Raw genomic sequence first — 16,598 nt, 5'->3', positions numbered from 1 at the left:
TTGTGCCAACTGCATGCCGTGATTATTTTTAAAATTAAGCTTTTATTTGATATGTAAATACACGTTAGGCACATCAAAAATCTTCTTGGAAATGGTAAGACAACATCTGAGCCTGCACTTGGCAAATATTGATTCCTAAGGAAACTGGAACCAAGGTTTAATATGGAAGAATAATCTGGTTGGAAGTAACATCACAGCTGTCTTTAAAAAAATGATGAAAGTCTCTTATTTATAAGGGGCATTTTATGTCTCCTGTAGAATTCCAGAGAGGGGAAATTATAAGAAGTGATTACAGTACTAACTCTTGTTAATTGAGTGGACTGCCTTAGGAATAATGAGTTTCCTGTGGCTAAGGATATTTAAGCCACATCAAATGGTGGTTAAACTGGGTGGTCTGGATCCTTGTTACTCAAATTGTGGACCTCCCTTGGAGCTGTTAGAAATGCAGAATCCCAACGTCTTAGTGGATCAAAATTCACAATTTAACAAGATCCAAGGGTGAGCCACATGCACATTACGCTTGAGAAGTACTGTTCCAATTGACATCTAATGGATCTTCATATTATTCTTATATTTACCTCAACTTTTATAGGATTATGTTGTGCTGCAGGATTTGAATGACATGTTGAAGAGAAGAGAGTAAACACATAAGCTTGACCTCACATGCCCACTAGGGGAAATTTGCTACCTCAGAAAAATATTATTTCTTGAATATTTTATTTTATTTTGAATGAGCTTGCATTTGAGTATTATTTCTTTAGACAGCCTTGAACTCTTTCCATTACCCCAAAGTAAAACAAACCTTTTGGGTTTCTAAAGATAATTGCACTACACTCAAGTTATGCCCAGTGTTGAACCTTTCTCCCAATTCCTTCATGCTTGCTCTTTTCATTTTCATTGAAACCAGGGTAGATGATTCCTTCATGAACCCACCTTACCGTAGGTACGGGTATTGTCTCCTCTTTCCTCTTCAGTTCTGGTGGGTTTGTATGAATGGACAGCGGCGGCAGAAAGAAATGGTAATAGGTAAAGGGATGTGTGGGTACAGGGGGAACAGGAATGCGATGAAGACAGCACACACTGCTCAAAGCCGTAATTTGCTCGGACAGCGACTAGTTATTCCAATCGTGCAACCCTCAGACAATCCAGTAGCGGAGAAGAGCTAGAGATCTAATGAGAAGTGACAGTGGTCGCCACACCCTAGACCATCTCAGGTCCCTACAGCATGACTACCAGAGAGAAGGAAGCTGCTTAAAGAAATGACAAGCACGGAAAGCCAGAGAGCCAGGAGATGCCCAAGTGCACTCCCTTACCCACCAACGCGGGCGTACGCTCGCTCTTCTGTAAGGACCTTTGTGTGGGAGAAGCCCACGCAGGATAGAACACACCCCCATCCCACTCCAGTCCGTCCCGCGCCCTCGCCCTAGCTGGAGGCACTGGGACCCGCGCGAGCCCTAGCAGCCTTGGAGCCGCGGCGCGGGAGTCGCGAGTACCCGCGAGCGCGTGTGCGTGAGGAGGAGAGCAAAGACGTGATTACTTCAGAATTTATTTAAGGGCCGGTGGAAACCACTGCAGCAGCTTCCAGGGGAAGCCCTTGTTCTAGAGGAAGAGGAGGTGGAGGCGGCCGGGGAGGAGGAGCGGGAGACGGAGGAGGAGGAGCACCGGCCGCGAGAGCGCGAGGGAAGTGAGGGAAGGTGCCGTAGCATCCTCGCCGGCTCCCAGCAGGTGGGTTCTCCCGGCCAGCTGAAGCCAGCCTCGAGGCTTAGCAAAGAGGCTGGAAGGAGAAACTGGGAGTGGCGGCGCGCCTGGTTGCCGTTCCCGAGAAGCGCCTCCTTTAAGTGAAACGAGACACCCTAGCACCGAAACGGGCAGGGGGCCAGAAGACGACCTGTCCTGCTTCTCGCGGCCTTGCGGACGCCTCTCCCTTTCGCTTTCCAGCTTCCAGTGTTAGCCATAAGCTCCGAGGGGCTCGGACTCGGGGGCCGGGTGGAGAACTTCCCTTCCAGACACTCCTCGCGCTTTCCCCCCAAAGCCCACGTGTCCCGGAACACTCCCGGGTGGCCCGCCCGAGGAGCGGGGAGCATCGGCGCTCGGTTAAGTTTCTGAAAGTCAAGCCTAGTCCCCAGGTTCCGGGCTCCCCACCGCCGGGCTCCAGCTGCACGCGCCGAGCTGCGGCTGCTCCGGCAAAGGGGCCGCTGCTGCTTTAAGAGCCGCCACCCCCCCCCCCCCCCCCGCAACCCCTTGACAATGGTCTGAGCCGAGCTCTGCTTCCCAGAGCAAAATTTGTAATATGCCATTTTTCCTATGGACGTTTCTCCTTTTGGCTGTTGACGAAGCTGCGGGAAGATGCCGAGTTGCTGCCACGCCACCGAGCCGGGGCACGTTCCGGGAGGGCGCCGGGGCGTGCGTGTCTCTCAGCCGCCTTTCTCCTCCCGTTGCTAGGGCAATGGTCCAGGAGGGCCGGGTGTGAGCCTCCGCTCTCGGCAAGCCGGAGACTGCGGTTCTCGTGGATCAATTGAAGAAGCTGGACCCGAGCAGACATTAGGTACAGAAACTGTTCCCGGTTTCCCTTCCGCTTTATTTTTTGTTACCAGCCCCCACCCCGACCCCACCCCGACCCCAGGGAAGATGAGATGCAAATTCCTCCTTGCCAGTTACAGTTAAGACACCTTTTGCTTTCTACCCTCATCATCTCCGGTCTCCTGCTTCTCCGTCTCCTCCCTACGCGACTCTCGCTTGTTGGACAGGATGAAGAATTTTAGTGTGGAGATCATGAAGTCAACTTCTTCAGGGTGGTGGTGGTGGGGGTGTGGCTGAGAAAGAGCTGTCCACCTGTGTGGGCTGAGCCGAGTCTTCGACCACGCGTGAAGGCACTGGGGTAAAGAAAGTGCACAAATGCTTCCATTAAAGGTGTTAACCATGTTTCCCGAGAACTGGGGATTTCGAAGAGTTAAATAGGGGGAGGAATATTCATGTAGCCTAACTCAGACAATGGCTAGGAATTCTCTGCCGAATTTACTCCTGGTGGGTTAACTGTGGTGGAGTTGGGTGGTTCTTAAGACTAAATCTTTGGCGAATGAACGGACCGTAGAGAAGAATTGCATCATTGCTGTAGTAGGGTTTACAAACTAGTGCTCTTTTTGGATAAAGTGATCCAAATGACAGGAAAATAGCCTTTTATAGCAATGTTATATCTCGGTGGTACTGCTTGTAGGGCACATATTGCTAAGGAACACACTGAATCTTGAAAACCCTTGGGTAATAACTCCATTGGGCATTCAAAACTTTTATTTTGAAATTTGAGGGATTTAGAAGACGTTCAAGGTTATGTTCTAAGATGAAGGGAGTCAGTTTTCCTGGTATGAAATTCTTCAAGCTAAATTGAAGCACAGGGCTAATTGAGCCAAACGGGTTTATTATTTTCCTTCTTTCACAGCAAAATAAACACTGTCTATAACTAGGTCTTAAAAGCTTCAGTAATTTAGCGAATAAGGCATCGATATCCAGATTAGGATAACGTAATTTATGTGTCATTGACTTTGGAGAAGGGGTGACGAAAGGGCAGATATCAAAGCAAACTGTTATTATTATTATTTTTTTAGGAAATACATGATGCAGTGCAGCTTTTTAATATTGAAAAAGATTATAAAAGTTAAAAGTAATATGTCTGGGTGAAACATGCATAGATGTTTAATGACTATATATAGCCTTCTGGGCCATACAAATTGCTTCAGATGTCATCCATTCAATTAGGGGGTGTTTAACTCTTATACTGCATAGAGATTTAAAATTGCTTTTAAAACCTACAATGTACATTTTTAATGTATTTTAAGAATTATCCACATATTTCACAATCACAGTAGCCAGAATCTTAGTTCTAATGCAAGAAACTGAACTAATTCATGAACTCGAACTTATCTTTGTAGACAGATATTTTTTTCTTCTAATTTTATAGAAGACTAGGTTTACTCCTTGAACGTTTGTAAAGAAAAGGCAGCAGATGCTCATTTTATTTCCTAAGTATCTTTGGCATGGTTTGATTTGATTTTCTTATTGGGTTTGGAGAGTTTAGAAGTAGACACTAAAATTAAATCATTAGTTGTGGAAGTAGAATGAGCCAAAGAGGTAAAATATTCTACAAAAAAGAATGTTGGTCATTTATAATAAAAAGAAGTACTTCCATTTGTAAGTCTTTTATATTTTTTCTGTGTATTTTCAGTCAGGTATCCCATTGGAGTCATATGATGTGCTTGTTAAGAAAAATATGTATTATTATCCCTACTTTACAGAAGAGAAAACTGAAGTTGTAAGATGTGAAGTGACTTCCTTAGTTTCACATGCCTCAGGAGGAACACAGCAAGGAATTGAACTCAGATCTTTTCAGGATAGTTTTATAGACTTTCCAAGTCCCTAGGGTGCTTCTCATCATGGCACCCTTGGGCTCTCTAAATTTAAGACCACCTTTTACACTAACTAAGAGCCTACAATTTGTGAATGTCTAATGCCCCATGAATATGACAAGTATTTGGTAAGACTAAGATAGCATTTTTGGGGGGAAAATTGTACCTGAGAAAATCAATGCAGTTATGTTTTCCCTTGGGATATAAAGTTTTTGTAAGTAATCGAGATGGGAGAGGGGCTAATAACTTTTTTTCAACGGCCATGATTTAAAATACAGATTGAGGAATGTTTAGGGTAATCTTAAATTTTAAACCTTGCCAGTGTTTTGGCACAGATTGTCACACTGCTACCATTTCCTCTCACAGTATTTTGTTTTAACCTTAAATGTGAAAACGAAACATATTGGCTCAGAATTCTAATTTATCAGAATGACACAGTTGTTCGATGTTTGGATTTCATGATGGCATGAGAATTAATCATTTTAAATATTCAAATGCATTGATACATTTTTTACATTCCAATTCCTTTTGGATTAATGTAAAGACATTTGTAGCCGTAAGAAACTTTGTTTTCCCTTGCTGTGATAGCTGTTGAATAACAAATCAAAAGAAGAAAAATTAAAAAAAAACATGTAATACAAAAGTAGCAACTGTTTGTGTGTGTGTGTTTAAATGCATTCTATGTGTCTACTCTTTTATTTATTTTAGGTAAATAAGAAGTTGAAAGAGCCAAGTCCCAGCTGTCAATGTAGCTCAGTGTTTTGAGCAATGACCAATAATTTAAAGCACTCTTTTGAATTATTCATCTTACCCCTTAATTTTTTTATCGATGATATCAGCCACAAAATAATTTCCCTTTATCTTTTTAAAAGTTTCTCTTAATTTTCAGTAGGTCCTGACCAAATCATTCTCAGATAATTGAATTTTGCTCCTCGATAAACCAATTTATATGAAGAATCACATAAAACCTAATTAACTATTGAGCTTTTAAATCTTGACATTTTATTTGAAAATATCACCAGAAATATTTCCCTAAGGACAGGGAAATGTAGGTAGAAAAATGAATTGACCTTGCATTATAAAGCCAAAGAATTCTCCAGTACTAAGAGCCAAACCAACCTTTCTCTGCACCAGCCTTCTGTAAAACCAAGCTCTCTAATTAATAGTTCCTGGCCTCAGTACAGCAATTGAAATTGTGTTCAGTTTGATTTTATTTTAGGATGAAGGAGAAAATTAAATAATACCTGTTTTTTTAAAATGCCAAATAATAGGTTAATGTTATATTTAATTTTCTGTGTTGTTTATTTTAATTAAAAAATGATTTTTAAAGTTTTAAACAGTTCATTCATTTTATGACTGGGAGCTTTTGATTAGTAGCAGAGATGTAAAGTTACTACATTAGCTAATGTAATTTTTGGCATCTATTTTGTGAATTATTTGAAAGAGTGTTAAATTATATTATTTGCATGGGAACCAGACAATGCAGTTAACATGAAACAAAGAAATAATAAGTATAATTAGTAGTATAATGACCTAAACAAATTTTTGTACCTTAGTCTCTTTCATAAAGCTTATGTCTAATTTAGTCAGGATCACTTGTCTACTCTGTGTAGATATGGTAGGAATTCAGGAAGAAAGACTATAAAAGGAATGAAATGGGAGTTCTAATGTCAAGAAACTTTAAACTAGTGTAAAAAAGATCAGTTGATATAAAAAGAAAGTAAAAGCTGATTATTATATAAAATTGAGTCACTGGATTTCCAAAATGAAAGAGTGAACATTAATTCAGCCATTGACTTAAGTCATTTAAACGTAATTTACTTCCTATTCGTTAGATGCCAGACACTGTGTTTTCTGTTAATAATATAATAATAAAAAAAAAAGTAAGATAGAAGTATTAGCTGTAAGGAATTTGTCTACTTGCACAGGGAAACAGATGATTAATAAATGTTATAATATGCTTATGTAAATTGAATTAGATGGGATAAATCATTAAAAACAATCTTTTAGAAGTAGGTAAAACCAACCTGTATTTTGTAGGTAGAAGATAGGTGGATTGTCATGAGGGAGAGAAAGCATGTAGGTTGTTAAATTGTGAATGAGTCGTATTTCATTGAATGGAAAGCATGGTTTGGAGATGAGGCAGGAGGTAGAAGAAAAAGAGACAGAGGTTGATGAGTTGTGATGAGTTTAGTGAGTTGAGGGCCAGGTGGCAATACTGGAAATCATTTCTTTACTGAGTCTTTATCTCTTACATTTTTTTAAGCAATGATGTGTGAAGTGATGCCCACGATTAATGAGGACACCCCGATGAGCCAAAGGGGGTCCCAGAGCAGTGGCTCAGACTCAGACTCCCATTTTGAGCAGCTGATGGTGAATATGCTAGATGAAAGGGACCGTCTTCTAGACACCCTTCGCGAGACCCAGGAAAGCCTCTCACTTGCCCAGCAAAGACTCCAGGATGTTATCTATGACAGAGATTCGCTCCAGAGACAGCTCAATTCAGCACTGCCACAGGTATGCTTCCTGGTTGCATCTTTCCTTCCGATAGCAGTTACAAATATGGTAAAATTTAATCTGACTTCAAGAAGCCTCGTTTTATTCCTATTCTTGTATTTGTTTTCCCCTGAACGTATAGGATATGCTTGTTTATTTTACTTTCATTTTTATTTTTCATTTTTAACCTGGCAGTTTTTTCCCACATTTTATTCTTTATTAGAAAAGTTGTGGGTTTATAGAACAATCATGCAAAAATACAGGCATCTCAGATACCATCCCACTAACAACATTGCGTTGGCGCAGAACATTTGTTACAACTGATGATAACACATTTTATAATTGTACTATTAGTTCAAGTCCATGGTTTAACTTAGGTTCACTGTTTGTGTAGCGTAGTTCCATAGATTAAAAAAATTTTTTCTTACCATATATTTAATTGCTAACAGTTCCTTTTTAAATCATAATCAGATATGTATTTCAGAGCTGTTAATTGTGCCCACAATATTGTGCTACCATCCGTTACCAAAACATTTCCATCATTACAAATAGGAACCCAGTACCTTTTAAGCCGTAACTTCTCATTCCTTATCCTCACCCAGTTCCCTTGTAATCTATATTCTAGATTCTGACTCTATGAATTTGCCTATTCTGTTGTTTCAAATCAGTGAGATCATGAGATATTTGTCCTTTTGGCTCTGGCTTATATCATTCAACATGATGTCTTCAAGGTTCATCCATGTTGTTACATGTATCGGGACTCCATTCCTTTAAATGGCTGGATTATATTCTGTTATATGTATATACCACATTTTATTTATCCATTCATTAGGTGATGTACACCTGGGTTGCCTCCATGTTTTGGAAACTGCATAATCCTGCTATGAACGTGGGTTTGCAAATATCTGTTTAAGTTCCTGTTTTCAATTCTTTTGGGTGTATATCTCATAGAATTGCTGGGTCTATGGTAGTTCTATATTTAGTTCTATATTGGCAGTCTGAGGAACTGCCAATCCTTAGTGACTACACAATTTAACACCAGCAATCAGTGTTCCTAATTTTCTGCAACCTCTCTAACACTCGCTGTTTTCCATTTTTCTAATATTAGCCATTCTAATGGGTGTGAAATGGTATCTCATTGTGGTTTTGCCCATGATGTTAAACATCTTTTCACTCTTTCTGGACGTTTTTTATATTTTCTTTGAAGAACTGTTCATTCAACTCTTTTGCCCATCTTTTAATTGGGATATTTGTCTTTATGTTTGCTAAGTTGAAGGATGTCTTTATATATTCTGGATATGAACCTCTATCAGATATGTGGTTCCCAAATATTTTCTCCTATTCTTAGGTGGTCATTCTACTTTCATAATAAAATCTTTTGAGCTACAGAAGTTTTTCATTTTTATAAGGTACCATTTATCTATTCTTTCTTTTGTTTCTTGTGCTTTGAGTGTAATGTCTAAGAAACCATTGCCTAACGCAAGGTCCTGAAGATGCTTCTTCTAGGAGTTTGATAGTTCTAGATCTTATATTAAAGTCTTTTAATGCATTTTGAGTTGATTTTTGTGTATGGTGTGAGGTAGGGGCCTCCTTCTCTTTTTTTATTGCAAATGGAAGTCCTGTTTTGCCAGGACCATTTGTTGAAAAGACTGTTTTTTCCCAACTGAGTGGCCTTTGTCACCTTCTCAAAAATCAGTTGGCCAAGTATTGGCAAAGTCCCTTGAGGGATAGGAGAAAGAATGTGGAACTATTAAACCTTACTGTCAGGGAATCCCCTGATACTGTGTCAAACTTTAGGGACACCCAAATCAATAGGCTGTGCCCTCAATCCTGAGGCTTACTCTTACGAATCTATGTAGGTAGCAGAGAAGCTACCTAGAGGCATGCCTAAGAGTTACTTCTGGAGGACCTCTTTTGTTGCTCAGATGTGGCCTCACTCTCTCTCAGCCCAACTCTGCAAATGAAATCATTGTCCTACCCCCTACATGGGACATGATATCCAGGGGTGAAAGTCTCCCAGGTGATGTGGGAGATGACTCCCAGGGATGAATCCAGCCCTGGCACCGTGGGATCAACAATTCTATCCTGACCAAAATGGGGAAAAGGGGTGTTATTAATAAAGTATCAGTGGCAGAGAGAGTTCAAATAGAATTGAGAGGTTACTCTGGAGGTTGCTCTTACATAAGCTTCAGTTAGACCTTGCTACCTATCATAACCTGCCAAACCCCAACCAGGACCTTTCCAGCCATTCATAGAGAACACCTAGGGCAATATATACGATTCCACAAGGGTTCCATACAGTAGAGTAACTTTCAGAAACCTACAACCTCCACATGGGTCCCTGGCCCAGATAAGTCCTGAAACCTAGAAGGCTTAGCCTCTCCAGAATAGTTCCATCTCCCTACCCCATATTAGTGAGAGACCCTTCCAATATGCAAAATTTAGAAATGACCATAGCCCAAACACCCCTCAAGAGAGGGACAGAAAGATCAAAGGTGATGGTGGAGTTATACTGTGAAGATAGGATTTAACAAATGAATATGAATGCTGAATCATTAAACTGATATCTCTTTTAGTCCCCAGTATCTTAGAGCAGCTAAATTTTACTTCTAAGGTTTTAGAAGTAAAAACCTAAAATTGTGGAATTGTAACCCATGTCAAACTCTGAAATATGTTCTACAACTAATTGTGCTGCCATGCCTTGAAATTTATTGCTTTTTTGTACATATGTTGTATTTCACAAAAAAAGAAGGAAAAAAAAGTTGCTTGTAATGATAAAAAAAAATTTAAGCCTTCTAGCCTCCTATATTCTTGAGCAGCTAGAAGGAAAAAAATCTGAGAGGATCATATGATAGTGCATGTCAAACTCTAGGATAATATCTGCCCTGGAACTACTTGTTGAAGATTGCTTTATAAACTATTGCTTTGTATATATGTTGTAGTAGACAATAAAAAAGTAAAAAATAAATAAATAAAAAATCAGTTGGCCATAAATGTATCTTTAAAAAAAAATTCCCTAACCATATTCTCCTCAGTGTTTCCTTTCCAAATTTTCCACTTCCTCAGTGATCAGTCTCACGCCTTCCTTGATTATCTCAAACAATATCCCTTTCTACTCTACAAATACGATAACGTCTGAATTTCACGCTTTCCTTTCCAGTGAAGCCTAACTTTTCCACCACACTGTTTTATCTGCTGCTCCCATCAAAGAGAAAGATGCTGTATCTTTTTTTAGTTTATGTTGTAGTCAGCCTATTTCTTTAATTTTTTCCCTTACCTCCAGTAATTCTTCCCCCTGACCAACAGCGATAGTCTGCACCTGCAGCCTTTATTTCTTATTGTGTCTTTTCTTTATTAACCTTTACAATTAGTCTTCTATCATTACCCTTCTCCTAAAGTTACACTCATTTAAATCACCAAATGTATATATAGTTTGCAAATCTAGGACCCTCTTTCCTTCTTTATACCCTTTGACTTTTCCATGTCAACCAATTCTGTCAATGATTTTATCTTGAAATTTCTGCGCCCTAAATTCTTCATAACCATTTCTTTTCTAGGCTTTTATGCGTGTTGCCCTTCCATGCTCGTTTTTTTCTCACGTGACCACACACACATCTACATCTGCTTTCATCTTTATGTCATCTGCATCCTCCAATCTTAAGCATTGCCCTTGCTGTTTAAGACAATGTCCTTGATCCCTCTTTCTCATCTCCTTTATTTTTTTTTTCTGCCTCCAGTATCTCCAATTTTTCTCTCACTGGTTCTTTTGTAATGCATGCAAATCTTTTCCTTAAAATTAAAATGACAAGAACTGCAATAATAGAAAAAATGTCCCTTAACCCTATCTCCCTTAGCTACAAGCATATACTTCATTGTCTTTACTTATTTCCCAACTCATCTGTTCTGTCTCAGTTTCTTTATCTTCCACCCATTCTTTGACCAAGTGCAGTCCGGTCAAAGGACAAGTGAGCTTGTTCTCTAACTCCCTGCTCAAAACGTTTGTTATAAGAAACAACTGATAAATGTGGTGGGCTTGTTTTATTACAATTCGCCACAAAATTTGACACTGTATTCACTCCCTTCTAAAAAAATCCCTACTCTCTTAACTTTCTTGACAGAACACTCTCTTTTTCTTAAATCTTAATCATTTTTATTATTTTCCTCGCGTTTTTTATTTTTCCTGTGGTCAATTCCTCATCTAGTCACTACTGCATTTTAAATAATAAAGATAAGACAGGTAATAGTACTATCTAACACTTCCGAACACAATCACTATGCCAGGGCAATTGTTAAATTCATACATATAGATATTAAAATAGGAGTCTTCTGTTTCTGTGTTTGAGGAGAGGCTACAGAAGTGAAGTGCAAGACTATCTGCAAGACATGATGAGATACAGTTCCACTAGTTCACCCAGCATTAGCCCATATTCCATTTTAAGACAATATATAGTTTGAGTGGGAAAGCCAGAAGGGAGAGAACTTTTGGAGAGCTGTTGGTTTGCTGTGCATAATCAGCTAGTCTATGTATGTGCAGTGGTGTGACTCAATACAGAAGGGCTTTAGAAAAACCACTCACTGTGTTTTTCGGACATGGAATCTGTCTGAAGGCTAAAGGCAGAAGCCGTGTCTGGAGATGGACCTGCCTTTATATCATTAAAAACAATTGCATGGCAGGCAAGATGCAAGTGCCCCAGTGTCGAGGCAGTTGTGATTTTTGAAAAACAGATGGGGTCCCGAAAGGGCAGCTTGCTCAGGATTATCTTCCCTGAGCCCATAGAGTGAGTAGATTATAGGAAGCCCAGGTTCTGAGGTAGTGAATCATGAATGACAAATTAAAGAATTTTTATTCCAGAGAAAAGACAGTGCAAATCAAATAAATAGGGGAAGAATGCACGAGGGGTCCTTTGAGAAATCCACCAATACCATGCACCCCAGGAGAGGAAGGATCAGCAATTATGTGTTTGCCATTGGGAAAGCCTTACCCACGGATGGCAACTGGATCAACCACATAACACTGTATTCTTCTCTTCCAGTTTCCCCTTCCCAGGCCCTGCCTGACTCTGGAAGAGTCAGAAACCATTTTGTGTGAGTGGGGGATGTCAGAGTGAAGAGAGACCATGTTTTTTATTTCAGTGCAGACTTCAAAGCCTGAAGCAACCCTCAGTTGAGTACAAAGTGGTTGGATGGACTCTCGGGGTTTTATATGTTACATGATCTTTTATTGAATTAGAACTATGAAATCATTAGTCTAGACTGAACTTTTTCATACCAAAATAAAAGGATGGATATATCTTCTAAACATGGTCAGAGAAGCAAAGATACCTGCCTGAAACTTTATCTGGGTTCATTTCTTTGCCTGAAGAAATCAGAGTAGAAGTAATATTAGTTTCTGAATATGGCATATTCTTTATACTGGCTTATTATATCATCTTAGTTAATTCTCAGAGCTTTCCTATGAGGTAGATATTATTATTCCCATTTTACAGATGATGAAACTGAGACTCAGAGCATTTAAGTAACTTGTTCAATACCACACAGTTGCTAAGTGTTATTCAACAGGATCCCATTCATGGTTTACTTTTATTTTATTCCCTGAGTTGTCTCATTCAATCTCATTATGATTATCTAGAGTAGAAGAAGTGTTAAACTTCCCTGGCAAATTTGTTTAAGAGACACTAGCCATCGACAGCCTTTCTCCAAACTGTTCCTAAATTCTAAGAAGGCATGCACAATTCTTATTAATGAAATGTGAGATGTTTATTAGAGTTAATATAATTATACTGAATCCAATTACTCAAGGATCCCAAATCCTGCTGGTATGACAATTGTGAAGTTGCCTTTGTATGTTCTGAGCATTCTTAATAGCTCATTATGTCTCTCTTTATAAGCAAGAGTGTACGGCTTGCATGAAGAGTGTTTAACTAGAAATTCAAACACCTGAATTTCATTCTCAACTTTTCTAAGCCCCATGACACTGGAAAACTTTTGAACTCCTTACACTTCTGTGTACTCACATATTGAAGTTCTAGTTCCCTCTATCTGTTGTATACTTGGGCTAATTTTAAATGATCATAAAGGGCATGGCATCTTAGTGTTATTAGTTTAATCATAATAATTTAATGTTCAATTACTATTTATTGACTTAATTAATATTTTAGTACCTACCCTGTGTAGGCCCTATGCTTATGGAATAGTGTTGCTGATATCTGTGCTTTATTATCCCTTTCAACCTTGGTCAACTATGATTCCAAGGAATACATTGTGGCAATAAAAATGCACTGCCTATAATTCATGAATATTACATTGATTTGTAAAAGCTTTGGAATTGACTGTTAGTTTTAGTTAACTCATTGTCTCTTATCTTCTACTGTGATGAATTCTCCTTGCTCCTAGAAAAAGCCTACTCCTTCCCTTGTGTTAGATCCCATACTCGCTTGCTATTACAGTTCAAAACATTTCTCTTATTTCTCTTACATCATCACTGTTTCCATCTGTAGTAGATTAAAATAAACAGCATTAAATGTACTATCAATCTCTCTCATTAAAAAAAAAAAAACTCTATCAATACCCACCCTACTTATCTACCACCTCATTTATGTCATTTCCTTTACAGCCAAAGTTTTCTGAAACGATGCCCGTATTTGTCCTCTCTAATTTCTTTTTGCCCTGACTGTTCCCCAGATCTTGAGAGGTTGTCACACAAATAACTATATGGCTTGTTCACTAAATTCCTTTAGGTCTTTACTTATAGAACCTTTTCAGTGAGCCCATGCTTAATTACCCTATTTAAAAGTATAAAAGCCCTTTCTCTAAAACTCTTGATCCCTGTTTGCTGATTTTTTTCCATAGCATATGTTATTATCTAGCAGAGAGTGTATTTTACTTCTTTGCCCTGTTATTATCTCTTTCTTCCTCTACTAGACAATGTCTTGTGACATCAGGGCTTTTATTCTACTCGATTCATTCTTGTATTTCTTGCCTAGAATGTGTTTGGCATATTGTTGGTGATAAAAAAATACTAAATAATTGAAAACAAAAATTATTTCTTCATTGACTACATTTGCTATGATATCTATGTGTGCTTATTTCAGAAGTCATATAATCATTAACAAATTAGATGGCATGTATTAAAGATATTGATTAACAGAAAATAATAAAATTTATAGACTCTTAAGTGTTTATAATGCTAATATCATAATATTTATGATACCGGTATTGATAGTGCACCTTAAACCCCCTTCTGGATGACATGGGTTTTAGATAAAGAGGTGGTAGCATTTTGGACTTGTTACAAATCAGAGAACTGAGGTTCAGAATGTAAATGACTTGCTTTGCAGTTGTTGAAAAGAGGTATCAACCCAAATTCTTCTGACTTCAAATACCATTTCTTTTCACCTTCTCCATGCTGTGTTACAGTGAGGAATTTATTTCCTAAACTAAGTACTCTGTAAAAGAAGTGTCATTGATAGTTATATGGTATTATAATACTATGACCAATTTTTGAACATTTTATGGAAGGACAAACATACAGGATGTTTTCGTTAGTTTTTCTCGGAGGAACATGGTTTGCTTTAATTATTTTATTTTATTATAGTTATTATTTTGCACACTCTTATTCTCACTCAGGAATGATATCAACAGAAAAACAACTATTAGTATTATCAAAATGGATCTATAACTTACATTTTTCCACTAAAATTTGTGGTACTTAATGCTAATAGGCATATGATTCAGTCGTTTATTTTATTATCTTTAAAGGGGAATCCTAAAGACATTGAAATTCACATAATTTACTTTTCCTGGGTATTTCTTTTCAGGGTCTTATATCTCAGGACTAGGCAGCAATGATTACGATACTCTAGTTTAGGAAAAGAGAATTTAGACCTATGGTGGTGGATTTTTTCTTCTAAAACAAGACTGTTGTGCCCTAGTTGATTAGATTACACGTCTTCAATGCAAATGATCTTTGCATTTTCATCAGTTTACAAAGTTGTAGCTCTTTACTGGCTTATGCTTCATGGCCTTTAGTAGTATTTAATAATATCAGTTCTCTGATTACTCAGTATCAGTAATATTTGTTTTCTGATTAATGGACAATCATAAGGACAGTAATTTAATTTAATTGAAGATTAGTAGGCCAAAGGTACCTAGAACTAGAAATTTAAATTACATTTTAATTGCAATCAGAGTTTTATTTGTGGTTGTAGTGACTTTTTTCTTTTAAATAAGGATCTATTAATTTTTCATAATTATGGCAGAATCCATTGTAAGATACTGAGTAGTTGGTAATTTCTTCCCTGGGTCTTGAATTAGGATGATTCTCCCTAATAATGAGATTTTTAAATCCATTTTTGCCTCCTGAGGAATGAAATCCTGACTAGAACTTGGAACAGGTTCTATGAAGACCAAGAAATGTATTTCATTGCTCTTGGCTCCTTCTTTGCCGCAAGAAGCCTCTGGTTGCTTTCAAAGGCAGGTATAAGGATCAATAGTTATGCCTAAAGTATTTGCTGGAAGATTTCTGCTTTGAAGAATTCCTCTCCCTTGTAAATCTATGTTACTTTTGAGGTCAATTAAAGGAAATTGTTCAGAAGTGGATGTGATTAGAATTAGACACCACATTGTTCTACAACAAACTAATTTTCCTATAATATTCTTATTTATTATTCTCTTGCATAAATTTATGCCTATTTTTAGGGTAATCTGCTTCAACTAAGATGTGTGATTTTTTTGGCTCAAAATGCTATATTCCTGTGAGAGATAATAAAATGGGTTTATGTGTACTAGTGACTTAAAATAGATCTTTAATTGAACAAGTTCTTAAAATTCAGGTTATTAATTGGAAACACTTGCATGATAAGGGACTTATCTAATGTATTTATTTATAAGTAAATGGAGAAAAGTCAGTTCTGAATAATTGCACGATTATGTTATCTTTGTTAATTTTGCATATGGAAACCATTATTTAACAACTATAACAAAAGATATTTTAAAAATTGTTATTAGCTTTTCTACCATCAGAATAGAGTCCTGTGAAATATTCAATCTGTGCCAATAATCAATGGCAAAGGTGTTTTTGCTTGAGTTAGAAGAAACTAATCTATTATATTTTTAGTAGAAAAGATTTGACTTCTGAAATCGCATTTTTTAGTTATCTTAAGATAAATTTAATTTTTTCCAAAATGTAACATTTTACATTTCCAAGTCAAAGTGCTATGATAGTTAATCAAGTTTAATGCTTCCCTCTATGATTGTGGATTTTCTGTTTCTCCCTGTAATTCTGTTAATTTTTCTACATAGGTTTTGGTGCTGCTTTTAGCTGCATTCAACTATAACATTGCCATATGTTCTTGGAAAGTTGAAACATTTGTCACCATGAATTGTGCACTTTTATCTCTAGAGAGACCTTCTTCCTTAAATTCTACTTTGTCTGATTTTAATAGAACTCTAGCAGATTTCTTTCTTGTCAGTGTTTGCACTCTGCACCTTTCTTCGTTTTTTTACTTTAAACCTTTCCTCATTCTTTTGCTTTTACTCATATTTTAAAGGTATTTCCCACCAATAGCAAATAGTCTCTGGGTTTTACTTTTTTATTCTTTTGCCAGAATTGTATTTTTAAAACACAGATCTTTTCCAAGTGCTTACAGATTGTTTTTTATAAATGCAATTTTATTGAGATATATTCACACACCGTAGTCTGGG

General features: G+C 37.6%; 1 protein-coding gene across 1 annotated transcript in view; it reads left to right on the top strand.

The window, feature by feature from the left end:
- Positions 1-16,598, top strand: part of PPFIA2 (PPFI scaffold protein A2) — a 497,371-nt gene that overhangs the window by 4,809 nt on the left and 475,964 nt on the right. Inside the window, 1 exon segment of the mRNA XM_077111527.1 lies at positions 6,667-6,917. Within this exon segment, the coding sequence (XP_076967642.1) occupies positions 6,667-6,917 (251 nt within the window).

The sequence above is a fragment of the Tamandua tetradactyla genome, chromosome 7 (genome assembly GCF_023851605.1).
Source record: "Tamandua tetradactyla isolate mTamTet1 chromosome 7, mTamTet1.pri, whole genome shotgun sequence".
NCBI lineage: Eukaryota > Metazoa > Chordata > Mammalia > Pilosa > Myrmecophagidae > Tamandua > Tamandua tetradactyla.
Note: the sequence above shows the minus strand (reverse complement) of the source record. Positions and strands in the feature narration are given on the sequence as shown.